This window comes from Rana temporaria, chromosome 1, assembly GCF_905171775.1.
Source record: "Rana temporaria chromosome 1, aRanTem1.1, whole genome shotgun sequence".
In the NCBI taxonomy this organism is placed as follows: Eukaryota; Metazoa; Chordata; class Amphibia; order Anura; family Ranidae; genus Rana; species Rana temporaria.
In genome coordinates, this window is record NC_053489.1 from 162504943 (window position 1) to 162525769 (window position 20827).

Consider the following 20827-nt stretch of genomic DNA (forward strand, 5'->3'; position numbering starts at 1 on the left):
GGGAAGGGTAGTTCTTTGAATTTTTTAAGTTACAATAAATGTTTACTGTATTTCTGCTATGGGCATTATTAAAGAAAGATAATGCATAAGATACTCGCCTCCTGTCTTCATATAATTATTATTTTCCGTCACAAGCTAGGAAAATCTCGAATTCATATTCAAAAGGTAACCGCACAAGCAATGAAATGGTTGCAACTGAACGTGTTCCCAGATTATGCACATTCTAGTATTTGCATATACCAAACAAGCAATAAAATAAATTTAAAAACAAGCCCCAATTCTGTAGCTGTAAGCATTATATATAAATTTACCACAACAGAGGCACTGAAATCTTAGCTCCTTTCCCCATTATTTTGGTAACAGATTATTCCAGTCTTCTAAAGTAAAGGATGGGTGCTTGAAAGCAGTTTTAAACCAATGGAAACTGGTCTTGACTCTTGAGGCTCCATTCACACCTGGGTGTTTTGGGATCACGGCAGAACTCCCAATTTGATTTATAATGTATACAAGAATAAAATGCAGCAAATGCACTGAACTTGGATTGGTTGGAGACAACCAGTGAGAATAATGGAACACAGGCACCCAGATAAGGCAGTAAGCCAACTGGTACTTCCAACATTGATACATTGTGCCATCAACGCCTGGGAATTTGACCTCCCTGAGGATTTTACAGTAGTATCTGTCTCATTAATATTTAAAAATAACTAACTATACTAGTTTTAAATGAATATTTTATTAAAAGGATAAACATCTTATTCAATTAAAATCAATTTGTTAAATGTATACATGAAAATAAGCACATAGATATTGGAAAGTTAACATTTTATACTCCTCTATGTGTCATCTGGTCTGCCAAAAAAAAAAAAAACACAACGAATACAAACTATTCATTTCATTCAATTCAATTCATTGGGAAATGTATCAAAACTGGGGCAGCCATGCATGGCAACCAATCGGCTTCTATCTCTCATTAAGCTAAGCTGAACATAGAAGCCGATTGGTTGCCATGCACAGCTGCTCCAGTTTTAATACGTTCCCCCCTTCGGATGCCCTTTGTCTTGTTCAGAAAAGATTGATAATGAAAAACCCAACTCAGCAACCAGTGTTAAGAGCAGAAAGAAGAAAGAAATGTTACAAAGAAGACGCAATAAACAAATCTCTCTCGATGACATACTGCAGGAGATAAAATACTTCACAAACCAACTTGCATTTTGGATATAGAAATATTTTAGGACATTGTAAATGCATTTTTATTGTACATTGGGTTATTTATATATTAAAAATGCAAAAAAAACTAATCAGAATATATCAAGCTTACAAGACAGAAACAAAATATACGAGTTACTGCTTGGCATTATCTAGTCTTATTAACAGTGACGACATTTCATCACCAATAAATAGATTTCCACAACATATATACATCATTTTCATTTTTACATGATATACAGTAAAGGCTTTGTCATTGCACGATGGATGTGGTGAGGTTTAATCATAAGGCTTTGGCTTAATACAACTCACAAAGCTAAGACACCAGGATCATTACACGCATACTGCACACAACACAATGGAGGTAACAGCAAAGGGTCATCTAGTTTTCCCCTTCAGATCATCCAGCTAGAATATAGTTCTGCGGGAAGGACATTATCCTTCCTGCAGCATGGTTCAAGTTTTACTATTTTAGCTTCAGTACCTGCAATAAAGAAAAAAAACAATTTCTAAATGTTGTTTAAAAAAAAAAAAAAAAAATCGCAAATTTAAATCTGCCGTATAAATTTCAACATCTCTCTATGCAGAATCCTGAGCTACCTGTGTTACGGATATAGTGCGTACAGAGAGGATGATACAGGGATGGAGGCCATTTCATGTAATGGGACTAAACCAAAGTGGTTCTTTACAGTGAGAAGAATTTCCTAGGGATAAAAAACAAAAAGCAGATTATATTACTACTTACTAGATCTGCACGATTAATCATTAAGACTCGAGATTGTGACCCCCCCACGATCTTAACAAAGCATTTTCCTGATTCTATGCAGAGTTCTCTGCTCAAGCCAACAACTGTCAAAAAAAAAAAAAAAACAAGCAGTCTGCCAAGTTTCACAACATTCCTCAGCCGCTGAGCCAACTATAAACATTTTATTCTTTCGATCAACGGAATGAACCTCGGTCTGTCAATGAGGTCAGTTTAACCACTTAAAGACTAAACCTTTTTCAGACACTTGTTGGTTTCAAGTTAAAATCATATTCTTTTTGTAAAAAAATTACTTAGAACCCCCAAACAATATAAATTTAGCAGAGACCCTAGAAAATAAAATGGGGGTTGTTGCAATATTTTAGATCACACTGTATTTGCGCAGCTATGCAATTATTTGGAAAAAAAAAAAAAAATACACTTTGGGCCTGGTTCACACTAGTGCGTTTTGACATGCGATTTGGCATGTCAAAACGGCGGTATTTGCCACAAATTGCCGGCAATGGCACCGTCCTAATCGATGCGACGCCGCATCTACGGCGCTGCACCAATTTCAAAAAGTAGTTTCTGCAATACTTTTTGCGATTTCCGCCCGCGATTTACATACACAGATGTCTTTAAAATCGCGGCCGAAATCAGGACTGCCAGTGGAAGTGAAATCGTGCGAGGTCAGCTGAACTCGCACGGGTTCCCTCCCGCAGCCCACTGTGAACCTGGGCTAAATGAATATAAATAAAAAACCGTAAAGTTAGCCCAATTTTTATTTAATAATATTAAAGATGTTACGCCGCGAGAATCATGATGTTTATCATAAGCAAAAAAATAGTGATTTTCATTTTGGCCAGAACCCTTCAGCTCTACTACCTACTATTACAGCAACAGACGTCAGTAATCACCATGCGAACAACTGTAGGCTGAGGATGCATCCTAGCAATATACTCCTAAGTTAAGCATTTTCGTTCATATTTCGCACCATTAGTGGGCTGCAGCAGCAACAGCCGATTTTTTTGCAGTAATCGGACACGTTGCAAATTTTTGTAATCAATGATGGGAGAATCGTGCGAGAAATGTAATCGAAAAAGAAATCCGCATGTGCAAGAAAAGAAAAATTCCCGGAAAGAAAAGAAGATTCCCAGCCACGAAAATTATTTTCTATAGCAACAGGAGGTGAGATCGAAGGCTTGGTTGGCCAAATTTCGAAATCAAATTTTCTGATTTTCAAAAGAAAATTCTTTCGAAAATTCGACCATGTATGGCCAGCCTAAGTTTGTAGTTGAGATAACCCCCAGCGCTCTGTAAATGCAATCAGGCACCATGTACTCAATATGCAGCAAGTGTCTAGATGGCATTCTATTATAGGCCCAGGCCTGTGTGTCTTCCTAGATATCCAAGGCCAGGTCGGTACTTTTTTTGTACTACAAGATTATGATTTCCACAAACCTAGTTATCACTGGGGCCCCCTCAAATACTCATAGTAAATCTACAGCTGCCTTTATACACAAAGGGCCAGATTCACAAAGGAGATACGACGTCGTATCTCAGATACTCCGTCGTATCTCTCAGAGTATCTATGCGACTGATTCATAGAATCAGTTACGCATAGATATCCCTAAGATCCGACAGGTTAATTGTTTTACACTGTCGGATCTTAGGATGCAGTAGCGCGGCCGCCGCTGGGGGGAGTTTGCGTCGTAAACCAGCATCGGGTATGCAAATTAGGAGTTACGGCGATCCACGACGGATTTTCGCGTCGCCCCTAGTCTAGTTTCCCGTCGCAAAGTTAGTCGTCGTTTTTGGTGCCTTAACTTTACACAGCAATCGTATTGCTGTATAAAAGTATGGCCGTCGTTCCCGCGTAGAAATTTAAAAATTCACGTCGTTTGCGTAAGCCGTCCGGGAATACGGAATTACGCTACGCGCGTCGCCGTTCGAAAAAATGACGTCACTTCGCGCAAAGCACGGCGGGAGTTACGAAACGGAGCATGCGCAGTAGGTCCGGCGCGGGAGCACGCCTAATTTAAATGGCACACGCCCATTTAAATTACGCGGGCTTACGCCGGAGTAGTTTTCATCGCAAGTGCTTTGTGAATCAGGCACTTGCGGCAAAGAAGAAGGACAATATTCGGAATACTACCATGCTAAAATGACTTTAGAAATCATAAGAACATCAGAGTTGTTCTGACTTTTGACAACATTTTCAGCCATATGATACCATTTACAGCAGCATTTTCTAACCCTACATCTCAATGTTTTAAGAATCTTTAAATGTATTAGTAGAAATATACAAGCAGGTGTAAGAATTGATGAAAAAAAATGTATACAATGAAAAAAAATAAAAAACTCCCTTGTCACGACTAAGTCGAACATAATAGAGGTGCAGAAGTGCATTGGAACAGTTTGTTCTAGGCTCAAACATTGGTAATTTATTGTACCATGTGTTATTCTATAGAGATAACTATACAAGCAGCTCATCACTTATCCCTGCCACTTAAGCATTAAAACTACTACATTTCTGGAGCTTTCAAAATATACTTGAAGAACTGTATAAAAGATAAATATTGCAACTGCAAAGTTTAATAAAAAGCTATCACAGCAAAGAGTTGCAACATTTCGGGGTCACGTCGTAGCCTCTTAATCAGGTATGCCTGACAAAATCATTGCAAAATTGTGCTGTGATGTGATCGCTTTCACTAAACATTTTGGGCACCATTTGAAGGTCCCTGACTTACGAACGCCAGACTTAAGAACAAACTGAAAGGCCCTAACGCGTTCGTAAGTCGGAGACCTGTATTGAAGTGTGAACAGGGCACATAGAAAACAACTGTTTGGTGTGCCATTGCAGACATTGGCAGTTTTCTAGTGCAAAAAAACAAAAAACGCTGATCTCGGCACAAGTGTGAACAAGCCCCAGGATCCAACAACAACTATATAGCGCAAGGGACTGCATGAATGGATACAAAATTAAATAAGAGTTTTGGTAGGTCTACATACCATATTGTTTTCTTAATAACGATGTAAAAAACATTGTATGGTCAGACTAACATGCATGGTGAACTTTATCCTGCTTTATTTTTTAGCAAGTCATTTCCCAGAAAAAGAGCATGCATATTCGGTGCTCCGACATTTAATGTGCATATGCTCATTTCAAGCCAGTGATAAGCAGAGAATGGAGGGAAGGAAAACAGCCCTGAAACATGCAACTTCAATAACTAGTAATGACAACCACCATATTCATAACAGGACAGGATCTCAGGGCAAAAACCAGGAGTAGACCCACATGCATACCCTACATTACGCATACAGCTGCAAGTATATTTACAGTTCTACTTCTTTCCACCTTAAAGCGGAGCTCCACCCAAAAATAGAACTTCTGCTTTTCGGAATCCCCCCCCCCCCCTCCGGTGTCACATTTGGCACCTTTCGGGGGGAGGTAGCAGATACCTGTGTAATACAGGGATTTGCTCCCACTTCAGGGCATAGATCGCCGCAGTATCCGCGGCGACCTACGCCATGTCTGGCGCCTCCTCCGTCCCCCCCCCCGCTGTTTTCTGGGAGACACACAGGTCCCAGAAGAGAGCAGGGACCAGTGGGATCGCGCATGTGCAGTAGGGAACAAGGAAGTGAAGCTGCAAGGCTTCACTTCCCGATTCCCTTACCGAAGATGGCGGCTCCTCTACCCGAAAGCAGAGGGACAGATCGGCTTCGGGTGCCGACATCGCAGGTGCCAAGGACAGGTAAGTCCATATATTAAAAGTCAGCAGCTGCAGTATTTGTAGCTGCTGACTTTTATTTTTATTTATTTTTTCGGCAGAACTCTGCTTTAAAATCATCTTCCAAAAGTGTAATAATATGAAGTTCTACTTTTTAGGCATTTCTTTTATCACCTGTCCTCCCTATTCTGACTGGACAATAAAGGAGCAGCAGAACATCTATGTTTAGAGTTTCAGACTTACAGCTCAATGAAAAATCAATAGGGATCTAACTGACAGTAAATGCTTCATCTTCTCCCAGTGCTCCTGTACGGAGGATCACAGGAGCCTGATGTGAAGACAGATTCAGGTACATATACTAGCTGTATTAAACAATATATTAAACTATTTTATCAGGAATACATAACTGAAATGAAGGGCGTTTTTAATACTGGCCTGGAGTTTTTGCTTTAAACCCAGTGTCAACTGTATGTAAAAATCACACACGCAGTCACAGTACACAAAAATGTACAGCACTAGTCTCATCTGTAAAATGTCAGGCCTGTTACATTCAGGGAACTATCCATGTGGAGGACAGGTTGCTTATCACTCTGATGAGGTTACTGCGGGATGGAGAAGCAGCATTCAGTATAGCACAAGTAGACACAGGGCCAATGTCTACACTGCGATACCTGCAGTAACAGACCACAACAGCAGCTGCTATGTACTGCTCCCTCCACTGCTTTTTCCTGAGCTGCTGCTTTTCTGCATGCGGCTGGCACTTGGTTGGCGAGGCACTCTCTGACTTGAACCTTCTCGGCTGCTTCGTTCACTTTGTCCTTGGATTGTGTTTGCTGGATTCAGTTTAGTTTTTCCTGTAAAATAAGAAGAAAAAAAAAAGTGCCGTTGTCAGTCAAACCCACAAAAGCACGTTAAGTATTGCTAACGTCCCTTATTTTTTATATTTCTATGCAGAAGACAAAGTGCATTTGTAGAACAGGAAATTCAACTTTGTGACTGGACAAAAATAAGTGTTCTGGTGGATCAGAAGTCTGCACTCCCCTCTGGTAGGGGTAACTAGGTTCATGCTAGGGATTTTTATAGTTGGGCACATCCGAAATTATATTTTTTTTCCCCCCTCGAAAAGAGAAAAAACACATTTATGCCAATTTTAACCCCTTCCTGACACCGCCTCTTGGCCCTTTAAGTGAATCTAGATGCCCAGAGGTGGGCATTCTGGTCATGTGACTGTTGTGATTATCTTCACTATGTCACATTACATGTTGGCATTCATGGTTCCCTCAATGAACTGTAGCTCCCCAGTGCCGGTGTCTTGTCGAGCTGGTTCCTCCATCGGATAGGTTCCTGCCTCGACTGTGCAGGCGCGGCCAGGAGCGGGGCATGCGCAGTAGGAGGCCACGGAAATCTCCGAGCCTCAACAGCCGATTGTCAGCTTAGACGAGCTTGCTCCCAATGCCTGATGTCTGCTTATACACAGCGCTCTATAGTACACTCCGCTCTACACAGCAAGGGACGGATGCGATATTGAGCAGTGCTTTTTTGATTGGTTATCCACGCCACTCTATACAACAAAGGGTAGATGTGAGACGTCCATTTTATTCAGAAAACGATCATCCAAAAAAGGACTGTTCAATATCACATCCGCCCCTTGCTGTAAAGAGCGGTGTGGATAATCAAATCAAAAAAGCACTGGTCAATATCACATCCGCCCATTGCTGGCCCTTGCTGTGTAGAGCGGCGTGTACTATACAGTGTATAATCAGGCATCGGGAGAGAGCGCGTCTGTAGCTGACGAACAGCTGTTCCCGCTCCGAGTTTTCCGTCGGCTCGGATTGCGCCTGCGCACTCTGGAGGGAACCATATCGATAGGAGGAACCAGCTCGGCAGAACACCGGCAGCACTCATGCAGCCCCAGACCATGACACCCCCACCACCATGCTTGACAGTTTCAAGACACACTTCTCTTTGTTCTCCTCACCTGGTTGCCGCCACACATGTTTGACACCATCTGAACCAAATACATTTATCTTGGTCTCATCAGATCACAGGACATGGTTCCAGCAAACCATGTCCTTAGTCTGCTTGTCTTCAGCAAACTGTTTGCGGCCTTTCTTGTGCACCAACTTTAGAGGAGACTTCCTTCTGAGATGACAGCCATGCAGACCAATTTGATGCAGTGTGCAGCGTATGGTCTGAGCATTGACAGGCTGATGACCCACCCCTGCAGCAATGCTGGCAGCACTCATATGTCTATTTCCCAAAGACAACCTCTGGAAATTACGCTGAGCACGTGCACTCAATTTCTTTGTTTGACCAAGGTGAGGCCTGTTCTGTGCGGAACCTGTCCTGTTAAACCGCTGTGTGGTCTTGGCCACCGTGCCGCATCTCAGTTTCAGGGTCTTGGCAATATTGGGATCATGCTCTGCTTCAGTATGTCACAGTAAAATGCATCTCCATGTCAGAAGACAATAGAACAGAAAGAGAGATTGCTGTACCAACGTCGGATAGTTAGTACAGCAGCTCCTTCTGAGCCGTCAGTTTTATTTTTGTTCAGCCCACTGGGTTGAATGAAAAAAAAAAAGAATAAAAACTATTAGTGTGTACTAGGCTTCAGGCTCTGTTCACACCTATGTAGGTGTGATGCAGCAAGCAGGCTTTTGCGCATCACGTTTAGGACAGGCTATGCATATGATATTTCAATGGGCCACCTTCCACATAAAACTTCACAAAAGTAGTGCATGACCCTTTATAAAAAAAAAATAAAAAAAAAAGTTATCACACCACACCAAGACGCATGGTACTTTGTTGCCATATGTTTTGGCAAGCTTAAATGTGCACACTAGCATGGTGTAGGCATTAAGAATTAATGGCGCTGCTGCATGCCTGCAAAAGAGCTGCACATTTGTGCTTTTTTGCATGCATTCCTGCAATGCACAATAGAGAACCTAGCCTAAAAGTCGAAATTACAGCTATTATTTTATTAGCAGAGATGAGAAATTTAGAAGGAGGCTCACCATGCAGACATCTGTATAAAAAAATATTGTGATGCATTCCAGTTTACATGATTAAACGCTTTATCTAAATTAGTTTTCATGTCAACAAATGCACATTTGTATACTTAAGAGCATGTGGGTCTTTGAGTATGTAAATTAAGTGTGCCAATTACGCATCTTCTTCATTTAAGAATGCAGACATCTGGAGAAGTGTTGTCAAGGAACATTAGCAATACAAAGTAGTCAGAGTCTTTTTGTTTACAGTAGCTAGTAAGCCAGCCTTGGATTACAATGCTGATCTACTTTAAAAGCCAAGCAGCAAGCTTTAGCCACCTCTACTTAGCTGTGCCCATAAGCAAGCGCTGCCACAAATACTAAGAAAAGCACACAAATGGGGAAGACATACAGGCATGTGATCAGTGGCTGATGTACCACTGAAACATAAACATGAATCACAGCTAGCAAGTGAATACATTCTCAAAATTGATGCCAGCTGAGCTGATAAGCAGCTTTAGAGCCAGTCCACCTAAAAGGTGATACATCAGTTGTAGTAGATTCTAGTAGGCTGAATTATGCTAAAGGTAGCCTCTGGCAATAACTGCATGAAAAATCCGACATGCTTGTTGCACCAAAGTTGATCGATTGAACAATTTGGGTATCCTTTCAGCCTCCATTACAATTCAAATCATGTTGTAGATCAGTGCTCTCCAAACTTTCTAAACAAAAGGCTAGTTTATGGTCTTTCGAACTTTAGGGGGCCAGACTGTGGCCCAATGGTCGGATAATTCAAGCAAAGGGCTGCATCCGGCCCCAGAGCCACAGTTTGGAGACCACTGTTGTAGATGTTCTTTGACTGCTCATCACCAAAAACTGGAAGGAAGGAACAAAATGAAATGAAGACAACATGAAATTGAAACCTGTGCTTTTTTAAATGCAAGACAACTTTTCATTTCACAATTTCTGTTCTAGTCAACTTTTTTCTGCTCATCTTTGTATAAATTAAAAATAGTCTCCCCCCCATACAAAAAAAAAAATTATGTTTTCTTACTTAAAAGCAAAAACAAGGCTGAGGGTAAAATGTACTGAAATAAAGCTTTCTCTGTAGGTTTATGTGAGTATTTTGCGATAATTAAAAGTTTAAGGAATCTGGCAGTTACCAGGTAAAAAGGCTGAGACATCTTATAGTAATGCCTCTTGATATTGTAAAGCATGGACCTGAAAAATTTACTTGTGTACAAGCTTGATATTGGACACATAACAAAATAAGGATAATTAACTAAATCCCTTACTGCAGCAGTTAGATCACAGCAGGAACAATTGTAGGACAGTGTCTAAAATGATCTGTACAACTTCTATGTAGAGGTGTTCATTGCTATAGTCTGATAAAATGATGCCACAAAAAGCAAAATGATGAACAGATAAACGTCATGATTTTTGTAACCACACAAACATTAAAGTGACCCTGCCAACATGAAATAGGGTGGATGTCAACAGACGCACCATCTGAATGTGGATATCATTAAAGTTACATTTGTCAACAGGCACATGTAAGATTATTCAAAACCTTACAGAAAAAGAGCTGGCTGTGTGCAATAGTTAGAAGAAGGATGGAATAAGACAGTAGACTGCACATTGAACACTCAGTATGAAAACTTTTGCTCACAAACGTTATAGGATTTAACAAACAGGACTGCCAAGATCTCTTTAGTCTTCAGTATAGATGTTCAGAACACATGGACCTGGCTACAGACAGTCACATACATAAAAACATAAAGTGGACCTGAACCCAAAAGAAGTGAAGAAGATTTGCTATCTTATAGAGAACATCAAGAAATGGAAATTGTGCCAAAACAGTACCCTGAAAAGGTACATTTTGATTGCCCCCGAAAAAAAGAGCACCTGTGGTCGCTAGTCATTACATTAGGAGTGGGGTTCAATAATGTGACTACTATGCTGGAGAGAAAGCTGCAACCAAGGACCCACAGTACAAGAAACCCCCCTTCATCCATTTGAGGAGAGACAATTCTTAAGGGTGTCTACAAATTCCCCAAAATGCCTCTGGCTGCTATTCTCACATTAGCATTAATATACTGCTTGATGGAGAGAAAACTGTACTTGAGGACCTATAGTGCAAGAAACTCCCTGCTTCACCCATTTGAGGACCTACAATGATAGCACTACTCTGCTTTATCCATTCTGAGGATCTGTGATTTCAAAACCTGTTCAGTTTCTTTTTAAATAATACTCTACCATTCATAAGAAAAGCCCCCTCTAGCAGGATGGTCGCCTCCAGAGACACAGTGTAAAATAAAGCCTGGTACACACCAGTGTGCTGAACGGGAAAGAAGAAAAAAAAAAAAAAAACGAGGAGCTCAGGATAGGCTTGCTGTATTAACTATGATGGTAGTACAGTGATTTCCCTGCTGAGCTATTATGTATTGACAGGGGGACCGCACCACCCGCCAGAACACACCGGTCAGCGATCACAGCCATTGGCTGCCGATCCAATGTTGGTTTTCCATGCTGAACGGCTGGCTTCTGTTGGATAGGCCGATGTACACACAACCCAAGTGTCGGCCAGTTTCTGTTGAACCAGACAATATTCGGCCCCTGTGTACCAGGCAGCCAGGCTTGAGGCATTGAAACCAGTAATGGGAAAAAGATCAGCTACAGTTAATCTGCTCCTAATGACATGACTAGCGGCCACAGGTACTCAGCTCTTTTTAACTGACTAGTCCTATGCAATTTGCCTGCCTCTTTGGGCAGAGCTTCCATAGTTCAGGTCCTCTTTAAGATGTTTCTGATAGTGGCTTATATTTCTTGCACTGGTGCACAATGAAAAAGCATTCCAACTCTCTAAATAGGGTAGAGAATACAAAATATGTAATTGTTGCATCTTCCAATTTTAAACTCATAATATAAAAAGAACTACAAACTGTATTATGTAAGAACATATGGTCACTTTAAGGTTTAGTTGTACAATTTAGTATACTTGCCATTAAATAATGATGCAGCTGCCACAGATTACAGAATTCCTAGTGTGATAGCAGGCTATGGGAGACATTAATGAAAACTAACACACAGAATAGCAGTATAGCCTATCAGATTACAATAAAATAAAACAGCTTTTAGGTTACGCATCATTTTTTTTAATAAATAAAAAAAAAGGATAATGAAGACTATCCCTTTGTCCTGTGTGCTAGTTTCCATTCATGCCGCACTATGTCACCCAGGAAGTATAAACCAACAAGTGCCACCTGCGAATGGAGAGAACAGACAGCATGAAAGCTGGAAGGAGCCAGGGGGACCTTGAGAAAGAGGTGAACAAGCATCAACGGGGCTGTAGATCACAATCTTAGTGCCTTTAATTCTTGGAGGTCGAAGGGCAGAAGAGGAAAAGCAGAGAGGTGCAGGAATTGTACTGCTCTTGACCGACATAAATGGGAGTTCTAATTTAAAGAGACACACATTAAAAAAGAAGCACAAAACTGTGGATAACCATAAACATTTACACTCCAGACAGGTCTGCACTGCATTTCCAATGGAATGCAGGCCTCTTTGGCAGTAGGTGGGCTGACACACAAATGCAAAAGGTAAAAGACACACATCAATCACATGCAATAGATTAGGGTTAGATTTTATAGTTATTGCATGGTAAAAAATAAACTGGATTAGCAATGCTGCACAGGAATTCATATTTTCATTGGAATGTGCTTGTTCTGTGTTTTTAAAGGGGTTGTAAAGGTACAATATTTTTTTTTTTTCCCTAAATAGCTTCCTTTACCTTAGTGCAGTCCTCCTTCACTTACCTCATCCTTCCATTTTGCTTTTAAATGTCCTTATTTCTTCTGAGAAATCCTCACTTCCTGTTCTTCTGTCTGTAACTCCACACAGTAATGCAAGGCTTTCTCCCTGGTGTGGAGTGTTGTGCTCGCCCCCTCCCCCTGGACTACAGGAGAGTCAGGACGCCCACTAACACACAGCTCCTTTCTCTATCTGCAACGTAGAGAGCGTCCTGACTCTCCTGTAGTCCAACTGAGGGGGCGAGCACGACACTCCACACCAGGGAGAAAGCCTCACATTACTGTGTGGAGTTACAGACAGAAGAACAGGAAGTGAGGATTTCTCAGAAGAAATAAGGACATTTAAAAGCAAAATCGAAGGATGAGGTAAGTGAAGGAGGACTGCACTAAGGTAAAGGAAGCCATTTAGGAAAAAAAAAATGTACCTTTACAACCCCTTTAATGTCAATTCAATAAAACAGACTCAAATCCAAATGATAAATAATCTCCTAAATTATCGCAAGCTTTGTGAAAAGTGCTGGTTAAATGTCGCAGCAGTCTAGATTACTGTAGATCCAATCCAGTTTATGTGGCCTGTGTGGGTAGGAAAACAACTCTCAAAGTTGATCAATATCTATTAAAAGTGATAGATATGATCAGGCATGGATGACATTTTTCAGTTTATGTGGTGAACATACAACTGCTTTTGCCATCAAACATACGAGTCAGGCGTTTAGTTCAGGTGTTAAAAAAAATTGTTATTTTTCCTTATTTCTCATCATGTACATTTAAGAGTAAATCTGTTAAAATATCTACCAGGCGTCTCAAACTGGCGGCCCTCCAGCTGTTGCAGTACTACAAGTCCTACGAGGCATTGCAAGGCTGAGAGTTACAAGCATGACTCCCACAGACAGAAGCATGATGGGTACTTGTAGTTCCGCAACAGCTGGAGGGCCGCCAGTTTGAGACCCCTGAATTATTTATTCTAGACCATTAAATGACAAGTTACTTTATACGAAGGTAACATAAAATGTAACATTTCTAATGGTATCTTGATATTTGAAGTTTAGTTTGCAACTTGCTTACAAAAATATCTCTGATGCTGGAGCTCCTCGGCACTCAAGAAGGTCAAACAGATCTCAACAATCAAGGAAAGAATTCATCCAGAGTAGTGTACTCCGTTTTATTGCTGAAAGTAGAACTATAGGCAAAACTTATTTTTTCCATTTTGGACTGGTTATAACCTGTTTTTTGCCATCCCTGTCCCATTGTGGAGATTTCCCTTCACTTCCTGTCCCAAATGTAAAGACAGTTTTGTTTATTTTTAAGTAAAGCTGGCCATACATGGATCAATGGTGGCCAGTTCAGCAGTAACTGGGACGCTGCCTGCTGGAAAAGACTTCCTCTGGGTGAAAAAAAAAAAAAAAAAAAAAAAAACGGATTTATCTATGGCCAGCTTAAGCTGCTCTTTCATGTATCCCCTGTCAATAGTGCATACAAATTAGTGTAAACACCACATCAGATTAAGCAGTTATCTTATTCTAGCCTGCAGGTACTTTTACAGAGCCAGGGATATTTGCTTTCATAGATAAACAAAAAGACAGTCAACTGGAGTTTAAGGCAAGCCATACATTATGCAACTTTCTTTCCTTCAACCATGGGTTGAAGGAAAGAAAATTGCTCGATTCCCCATCAACAATCAGTCCCTCCAGCCACAATATTGAGGATATTGTATTCGGACAGCGGGAGGTTTCCCAGCCATCAAAATACAATGAACAAACAAACCCGACAGCCTGCTCATAGATGGATTGAAATGCAGCCGTTTCAATCTGTCTATGGCCGGCTTACGAGTATATGAGCCATCCAGCTCCTGGGATTTGTCGAGCACTGCCTAAAAGTACCCATAGGCAGGTACAAATCATTACCTTTCTTGAGCATTGTTTGGTTAAGTTTACAGTGCTTTGAAAAAGTTCATACTCCTTGAACCTTTCCACATTTTGTCTTGTTACAACTAAAAACATAAATTTATGTGGCACAAAGTGGCACATACAGTATTTATTGGGGTATAGCGCACACCCCTAAAGTCGCAGCGGATTCCTGTGGAAAAAAGTTTTTTTGTACTTACAGTTTTGGTGTCTTGTGCGGCGTCCATCGGCGGCCTCGTCGGGTCCGGCGTCCGTCTGCGGCTTCGGGTGTCCTCTTCGTTGGGTCCGGCATCCTCCCCGCGCCGAGTTTGAATACTGCGCCGGCATATACAGAGCGCAGTACACTCGTGTATTGTCGGGCAGGCTCGGCAACTCTCGCGCTGACGTCCTGTATGTCCAGGACGTGAGCGCGGAAGGAGCCGAGACTGCCCGACTATACCCGAGTGTACTGCGCTCGGTATATGTCGGCGCAGTATTCAAACTCGACAGGGGAAATCGGGTATCGGCGTATACCGAGCATCCACGATTTTGCCCTGATTTTCAGGGCAAAAAAGTGCGCGGTATACGCCGATAAATACGGTAATTGTGAAGCGGAAGGAAAATTATAAATGTTTCTTTTTTACAAATAAATATGGGGAAAGTGTGGCGTGCATTTGTATTCAGCCCCCCCAGTCAATAAAGGATGAAAGGTGAAAACCCCAAATCCACAATCTCAGAAAATTTGAATATTACATGCAATCAATAAAACAAGGATTGTACATAGAACAATATCGGACCTCTGAAAAGTAGAAGCATGCATATGCACTGCTGAGGTGTTATGGAAGACCAGGATGCTTCAATAGCGGCCTTCAGCTCTTCTGCATTGTTCGGTCTGTCACCAGGTCTGTTTTTCTTCAGCCTAGGTAAGAGGCTTTTGACGTTGTTTGTGGAGTGGCTTGACAAGGAGAATACGACATTTGAAGACCATGTCCAGGATCCGTCTCTCTGTGTGGTGGCTCTTGAGGACTCCAGCCTCAGTCCACTCCTTGTGAAAGTCCCCAACACGTTTGAATGGCCTTTTCCTCTCCAGGCTGCGGTCATCCCTGCTGCTTGTGCACCTTTTTCTTCCACACTTTTCCCTTCCACATAACTTTCTATTAATGTGCTTTGATACAGCACTTTAGGAACATCCAACTTCTTTTGCAATTACCTTTTGAGGCTTTTCCTCATTATGGAGGGTGTCAATGATGGTTTTCTGTATAACTGTCAGGTCAGCAGTCTTTCCCATGATTGTGATTCCTACTGAACCAGACTGAGAAACCATTTAAAGGCTCAGGAACCCTTTGCAGGTGTTATGGCTTAATTAGCTGATTAGAGTGGGACACTTTGAGCCTAGAATATTGCACCTTTTCACAATATTCTTATTTTCTGAGATTGTGGATTTGGGGTTTTCATGAGCTGTAAGCTCATCACAATTATGACAAATCACGGCTTGAACTATCTTGCTTTGCATGTAATGAGTCTACCTCATTATTAGTTTCACCTTTTAAGTTGCATTAGTGAAATTAATGAACATTTGCTCAATATTCAAATTTTTGGAGTTTCACCTGTACTTTGTAGAATCACCTTTCACTGCAATTACAGCTGCAAGTCTTTTTGGGGATGTCTCTACCAGCTTTGCACATCTAGAGAGTGACTTTTGTGCCCATTCTTCTTTGCAAAATAGCTCAAGATTGGATGGAGAGCGTCTGTGAACAGCAATTTGCAAGTCTTTTTACAGATTCTCAATTGGATTTAGGCCCGGGCCATTCTAACACATGGACAGGATTTGAACTAAACCATTCCATTTTATCTCTGGCTGTATGTTTAGGGTTGTTGTCCTGCTGGAAAATGAACCTCCGTCCCAGTCTCAAGTCTTTTGCAGACTCCAACAGGGTTACTTCCAAGATTGCCCTGTATTTGGCTCCATCCATCGTCCCATCATGTCTGACCAGCTTCCCTGTCCCTGCTGAAGAAAAGCATCCCACAACATGATGCTGCCACCACCATGTTTCACAGTGGGGATGGTAAGCTCAGGGTGATGTGCAGTGTTAGTTTTCCGTCACACATAGCATCTGACCAGAGCACCTTCTTCCAGATGTTTGCTGTGTCCCCCACATGGCTTCTCGCAAACTGGACTTCTTGTGGCTTTCTTCTTGCCACTCTTCCATAAAGACCAGATTTGTGAAGTGCACAACTAATAGTTGTCCGGTGGACAGATTCTCCCACCTGAGCTGTGGATCTCTGCAGCTCATCCAGAGTTACCATGGACCTCTTAGCTGCTTCTCTGATTGATAGGCTGGGCAAGGAGAGCATCAGTTTAGGTGGACAGCCATGTCTTGGCAGTTGTGCCATACCCTTTCTATTTTTGGATGATGGATTGAACAGTGCTCTGTGAGATGTTCAAAGTTTGAGATATTTATTTTTAAGAACCTAACCCTACTTTAAACTTCTCCATAACTTTATGCCTGACCTGTCTGGTGTGTTCCTTAGCCTTCATGATGCGGTTTGTTCACTAAAATTCTCCAACAAACCTCTGAGGGCTTCACAAAACAGCTATATTTATACCAAGATTAAATTACACACATTTGGACTCTATTTACTATAAATGTGACTTAGGAAGGCAATTGGTTCCACTAGATTTTAGCTGGGGGAATCCGAGTAAAGGGGGCTGAATACAAATACATGCCACACTTTTCACATATTTACTTTACATATTTATCACTTTCCTTCCATTTCACAATTATGTGCTGGTCTATCACATAAAATCCCCAATAAAATACATGAATGTTTTTGGTTGTAACGTGACAAAATGTGGAAATTTTCAAGGGGTGTGAATACTTTTTCAAGGCACTGTAGTTCTACATTTCACTTGGTAGAAACTGCGTGATCTACAGATTTCCATACTAACATAATACAGTGGGGAAGAGACAGAACTCTGAAGGATAGGAATCCAGCACATTAATGAAATGCTTTGTATAGTGGAGTCTGGCACTCTGAATGGGTATGGATGGTAAGCCCCATGTGTATGGGTACCTTCAATGTGTAAGTGTCTAAGTTCCAAAATAAAAAATAAAACCGGATTTATCTTAAAAAAAAAAAAAAAAAAAAAGTTTTACAGCATGGTAACTTTCACATTCAAGTTGCTGTACAGTATCTTGGAGAAAAATAAAATGTTTACAAGATACCATCCAAGTTGAATTTCCTACCTCTGGTTTCTGTATGTGTTGCCTGTATTGATGGAGAACTTGACTCAGTAGACACAGAATCTGTGAGCCTGTGCCCGGCACACATTGACTTCAGCATTTGAAAAACAGCCAAAGGAGCCACATTCATCTTTAATAAATCCACAAGAATTCTGTTTAAAAACAAAGAAAAAAATAAACATCAGATAATTTTTTTTTCTTCCGGGAAATGTACAGAGATGTCACATTAATATGGTCCCCAATTCTCAGGCTACACTGCTTTTTACTGCTCTCATGTCCAGAAATAAATTGTCATTTTCAGGATTTTTACCACCAGGTTTGAATCACCTTTCCCCTGCAAACGTCTAAAATAATCCCTGTATCAGAACACAATAGAATAGCAGGGGAGATCACTGTACTAAAATCATACTGTTAGTACAGCGTCTCCTCTTGAGCTGTCAGTTTTTTTTTTTTTAGCTCAGCCCGCTGGGTTCAACGATAAAAAAAAAAAAAAAAAATATGTTGTGTGTACTAGGCTTAAGGATGGCCATATATGTGGAGATTTCTCTTGTATAGTCCACAGGCTGAACAAGAGAAATCAAGATTCCCCTACCCGTGCTAAGCAGTGTAGATCGAGGAATCTCTCCTGCCTGGATTTTGTTCTGACAGCCAGCACCTGCGGCTGTCAGTATACCCCAACAGTTGCAGCAGACAGTAAATCTGCAGCCCCCCCTTGATTTGCTCTGTTTCTACACAAGACTGACCCCGCACTTACCTTTCCAGGGATGAAGCATTGTCCTCACTCGGACTGGTTCCTCACCGGTCTCCAGCATGTTTACTAAGGGAAGCAAGCTGTGACACCTTGTGGCTTCACAGTCAACTTCCCACTGTGTATGCATAGCCGTGCTGCGCTTTGTGAATGGTCCAACGGCCTTCTGGGACCTGTGACGTATCCTATAAATCTGCAGGCGAAGGGGGGGCCCACCTTTTAGCTTGCCTAGGGGGCAGGTTCCTGTCAAAACCAGGTACCTGCTCTCCTAATGAAAAAAAAATTATAAAATGTATCCAAATGTGACAGAGGAAGAGGGAGGAGACAGAAATGCAAACCTCCGCCTTTTAGGTAATGTTTAGCTTTAACGCCAAATATTCTAGGGACAATGGCTGCCCCAAAGTAAAGTTTGAGCAGGCAGGCATGTCTCTTCTGCAATACATCTACCTTGTCTGCTTGCGGTCTTCTCACGAATGTAAACTGAGCTGTGCATGTACAATTCACTTTAAATTGCTGGCACGGTCCCTGTGTGCTGGGAAGACTTGCTCCTGTGCACATGCAACAGTGATGTCATCTTGCACCAGCCAATGAAGCCAGTGAAAGATAAGCACCCAGCAGAAGATGCCGACAAGGGTCAGGGACCATTGAAAGAAAGGGAAGTTTAGTTCTGCTTTGATGCTCACAAGCAATTATGAGCTCTGTGTAGCAGATCAGGAAATGTCTCACTACATGTGATTAGCGCTGCAGAGTGTCAGCTTCCTGGAGGGCGGGGAGTTGTGAACACGCCTGAGCTCATCCTTACTCACAAAGACAAGGTTGGTCGCCACAGACTGTGCTGACCAATGAGAAGCACATCCAAGGCTGCGTACACACGACCGAGAAACTCGACGGGCTAAACACATCGTTTTGCTCGTCGAGTTCCTTGTTCAGCTGTCAGAAAACTCGTCGAGCTAAATGTTCCCATTGCCCAACGAGGAAATAGAGAACATGCTCTCTTTTTGGCTCGACGAGTTTCCCGACGGGTTTCTCGGCGAACAGTGTACACACAACCGTTTTTCTCGGTAGAATACGTCTCCCATCGAGTTTCTTGCTGAATTCTGCAGAGAAAACCGGTCGTGTGTACGGGGCCTAGGGCTTCTCCCCTTCAGTAAAGGTGTCCCAGAAGAAAAAGTAGTGATTATCTTTGGTCAGCGCCGTCATAATGTCAGGCCATCGGTGCCGTTGTCTGGATCTTTGTACGTGTGTGTAGGGGTGACACTGCATAGGGCCGGTGTTCTGACAAGAAATTACCCCCCTGTCAAATAATGCCCACCCTGTGCTTGCGCAGTACGAAGCACTACAGAGCCGCCGTAAGTCCCTAAACATGAACATTTGTACACAGCGCCTGCGCAAAGAGAACGACACTCTGCCACACGCTCACGCACGCTCCTGATGCTCGTGCAACTCAACAAGAGGCAGGTGTGTTATCGTTTGAACTCTGCAAGGGGCGGATGCCTACAGAAAAGGCCGTATTGTATCATGATGGGCAGAGCTGATACGATGGGGGTGGATTTCTCAATAAACACAATACGGCCTCTTCTGTAGGAATCCGCCCCTTGCAGAGTTCAATCAATAATACACCCGCCCCTTGCAGAGTTGCACAAACATCGGGAGCGTGCGGCAAGCTCTGCGCCTACGCAGTACAAGGCGGGCATTATTCCACAGGGGTAATTTCTTGGCACAACACTGGCCCCTAATGCCATGCATTCACAGAATCCCCGGAATCTCCCGGAAGTGTCAGACACACAAGATCTCAGCTACTGACTCAATGACAATGGTCATCAGGTTGAAGTAGAACCCTTTTCTTTACAAACATGGATTTGGTTTCAAATTGAGAAAAGTGACAGGTTCTCTTTAGTCCTGTCTGGTTTGTGTTGTCCCTTCAGGAAGGAAGAGCAATCAGCAGAGGAAAATAAAGGGGAATAAAAGGAAACCTCCTAAGCAGACAAGGACAGGACGTGTACAATAGAAGACATTCTGTTCGGTTTAATGATAACAGAAGGTGATCCATGTCCGTGTACACCGGTGATAAGAACTAGTCCCTTCTATATATACCATGGGAAGTGAACCCGTCCGCCACTAATAATGTCCCCGCTCAGGGTAGTCACTCAGGCGGAGGCCTCCACTTACTTGAAGACCTCCTGATCCATGACGATGCCGGCCGCCTGCGCCAACTCGTACAGCTCGGCCTCCTCCGCACTCAGCACCTTCTTCTTCTTGGTGACGAATTTCTGTACGGAGCCGCTCACCGTCACCACCGCATCCTGGGGGGCGGCCATCGCACACACCGCTCACTATAGATCACCGGCTTTCCCGCCCTAGGCCGCCGTCATACGATGACTTACATGTTGCCTAGTAACCGGGCGCCAACACAAGATTACACCGTGTGCAACTCCCGCCGGGAAACGGAACCAGAGCAGAAAGGTTCCGGGCTTCA

The 20827-nt window shown here is 42.3% G+C and overlaps 1 protein-coding gene across 3 annotated transcripts; it reads right to left on the minus strand.

Annotated features, from left to right (window-relative positions):
- Positions 1-1065: 1065 nt before the first annotated feature.
- Positions 1066-20827, minus strand: LOC120932643 (mitotic-spindle organizing protein 2B-like). Of its 3 annotated transcripts, none has more exons than XM_040345178.1 (5): positions 20521-20826; positions 17607-17755; positions 11930-12121; positions 6351-6533; positions 1066-1690 (listed from the first exon to the last, which is right to left on the minus strand). In XM_040345178.1, exons 1-4 carry the CDS (start codon positions 20667-20669, stop codon positions 6379-6381), a joined length of 645 nt encoding a protein of 214 aa, XP_040201112.1. In that variant the 5' UTR covers positions 20670-20826; the 3' UTR covers positions 1066-1690; positions 6351-6378. The 3 variants fall into 3 exon arrangements, with proteins under 3 accessions (XP_040201112.1, XP_040201127.1, XP_040201120.1); XM_040345186.1 differs by lacking the exon at positions 1066-1690 and adding an exon at positions 1712-1910 and having other exon boundaries at positions 20521-20827; XM_040345193.1 differs by lacking the exon at positions 11930-12121 and having other exon boundaries at positions 20521-20810.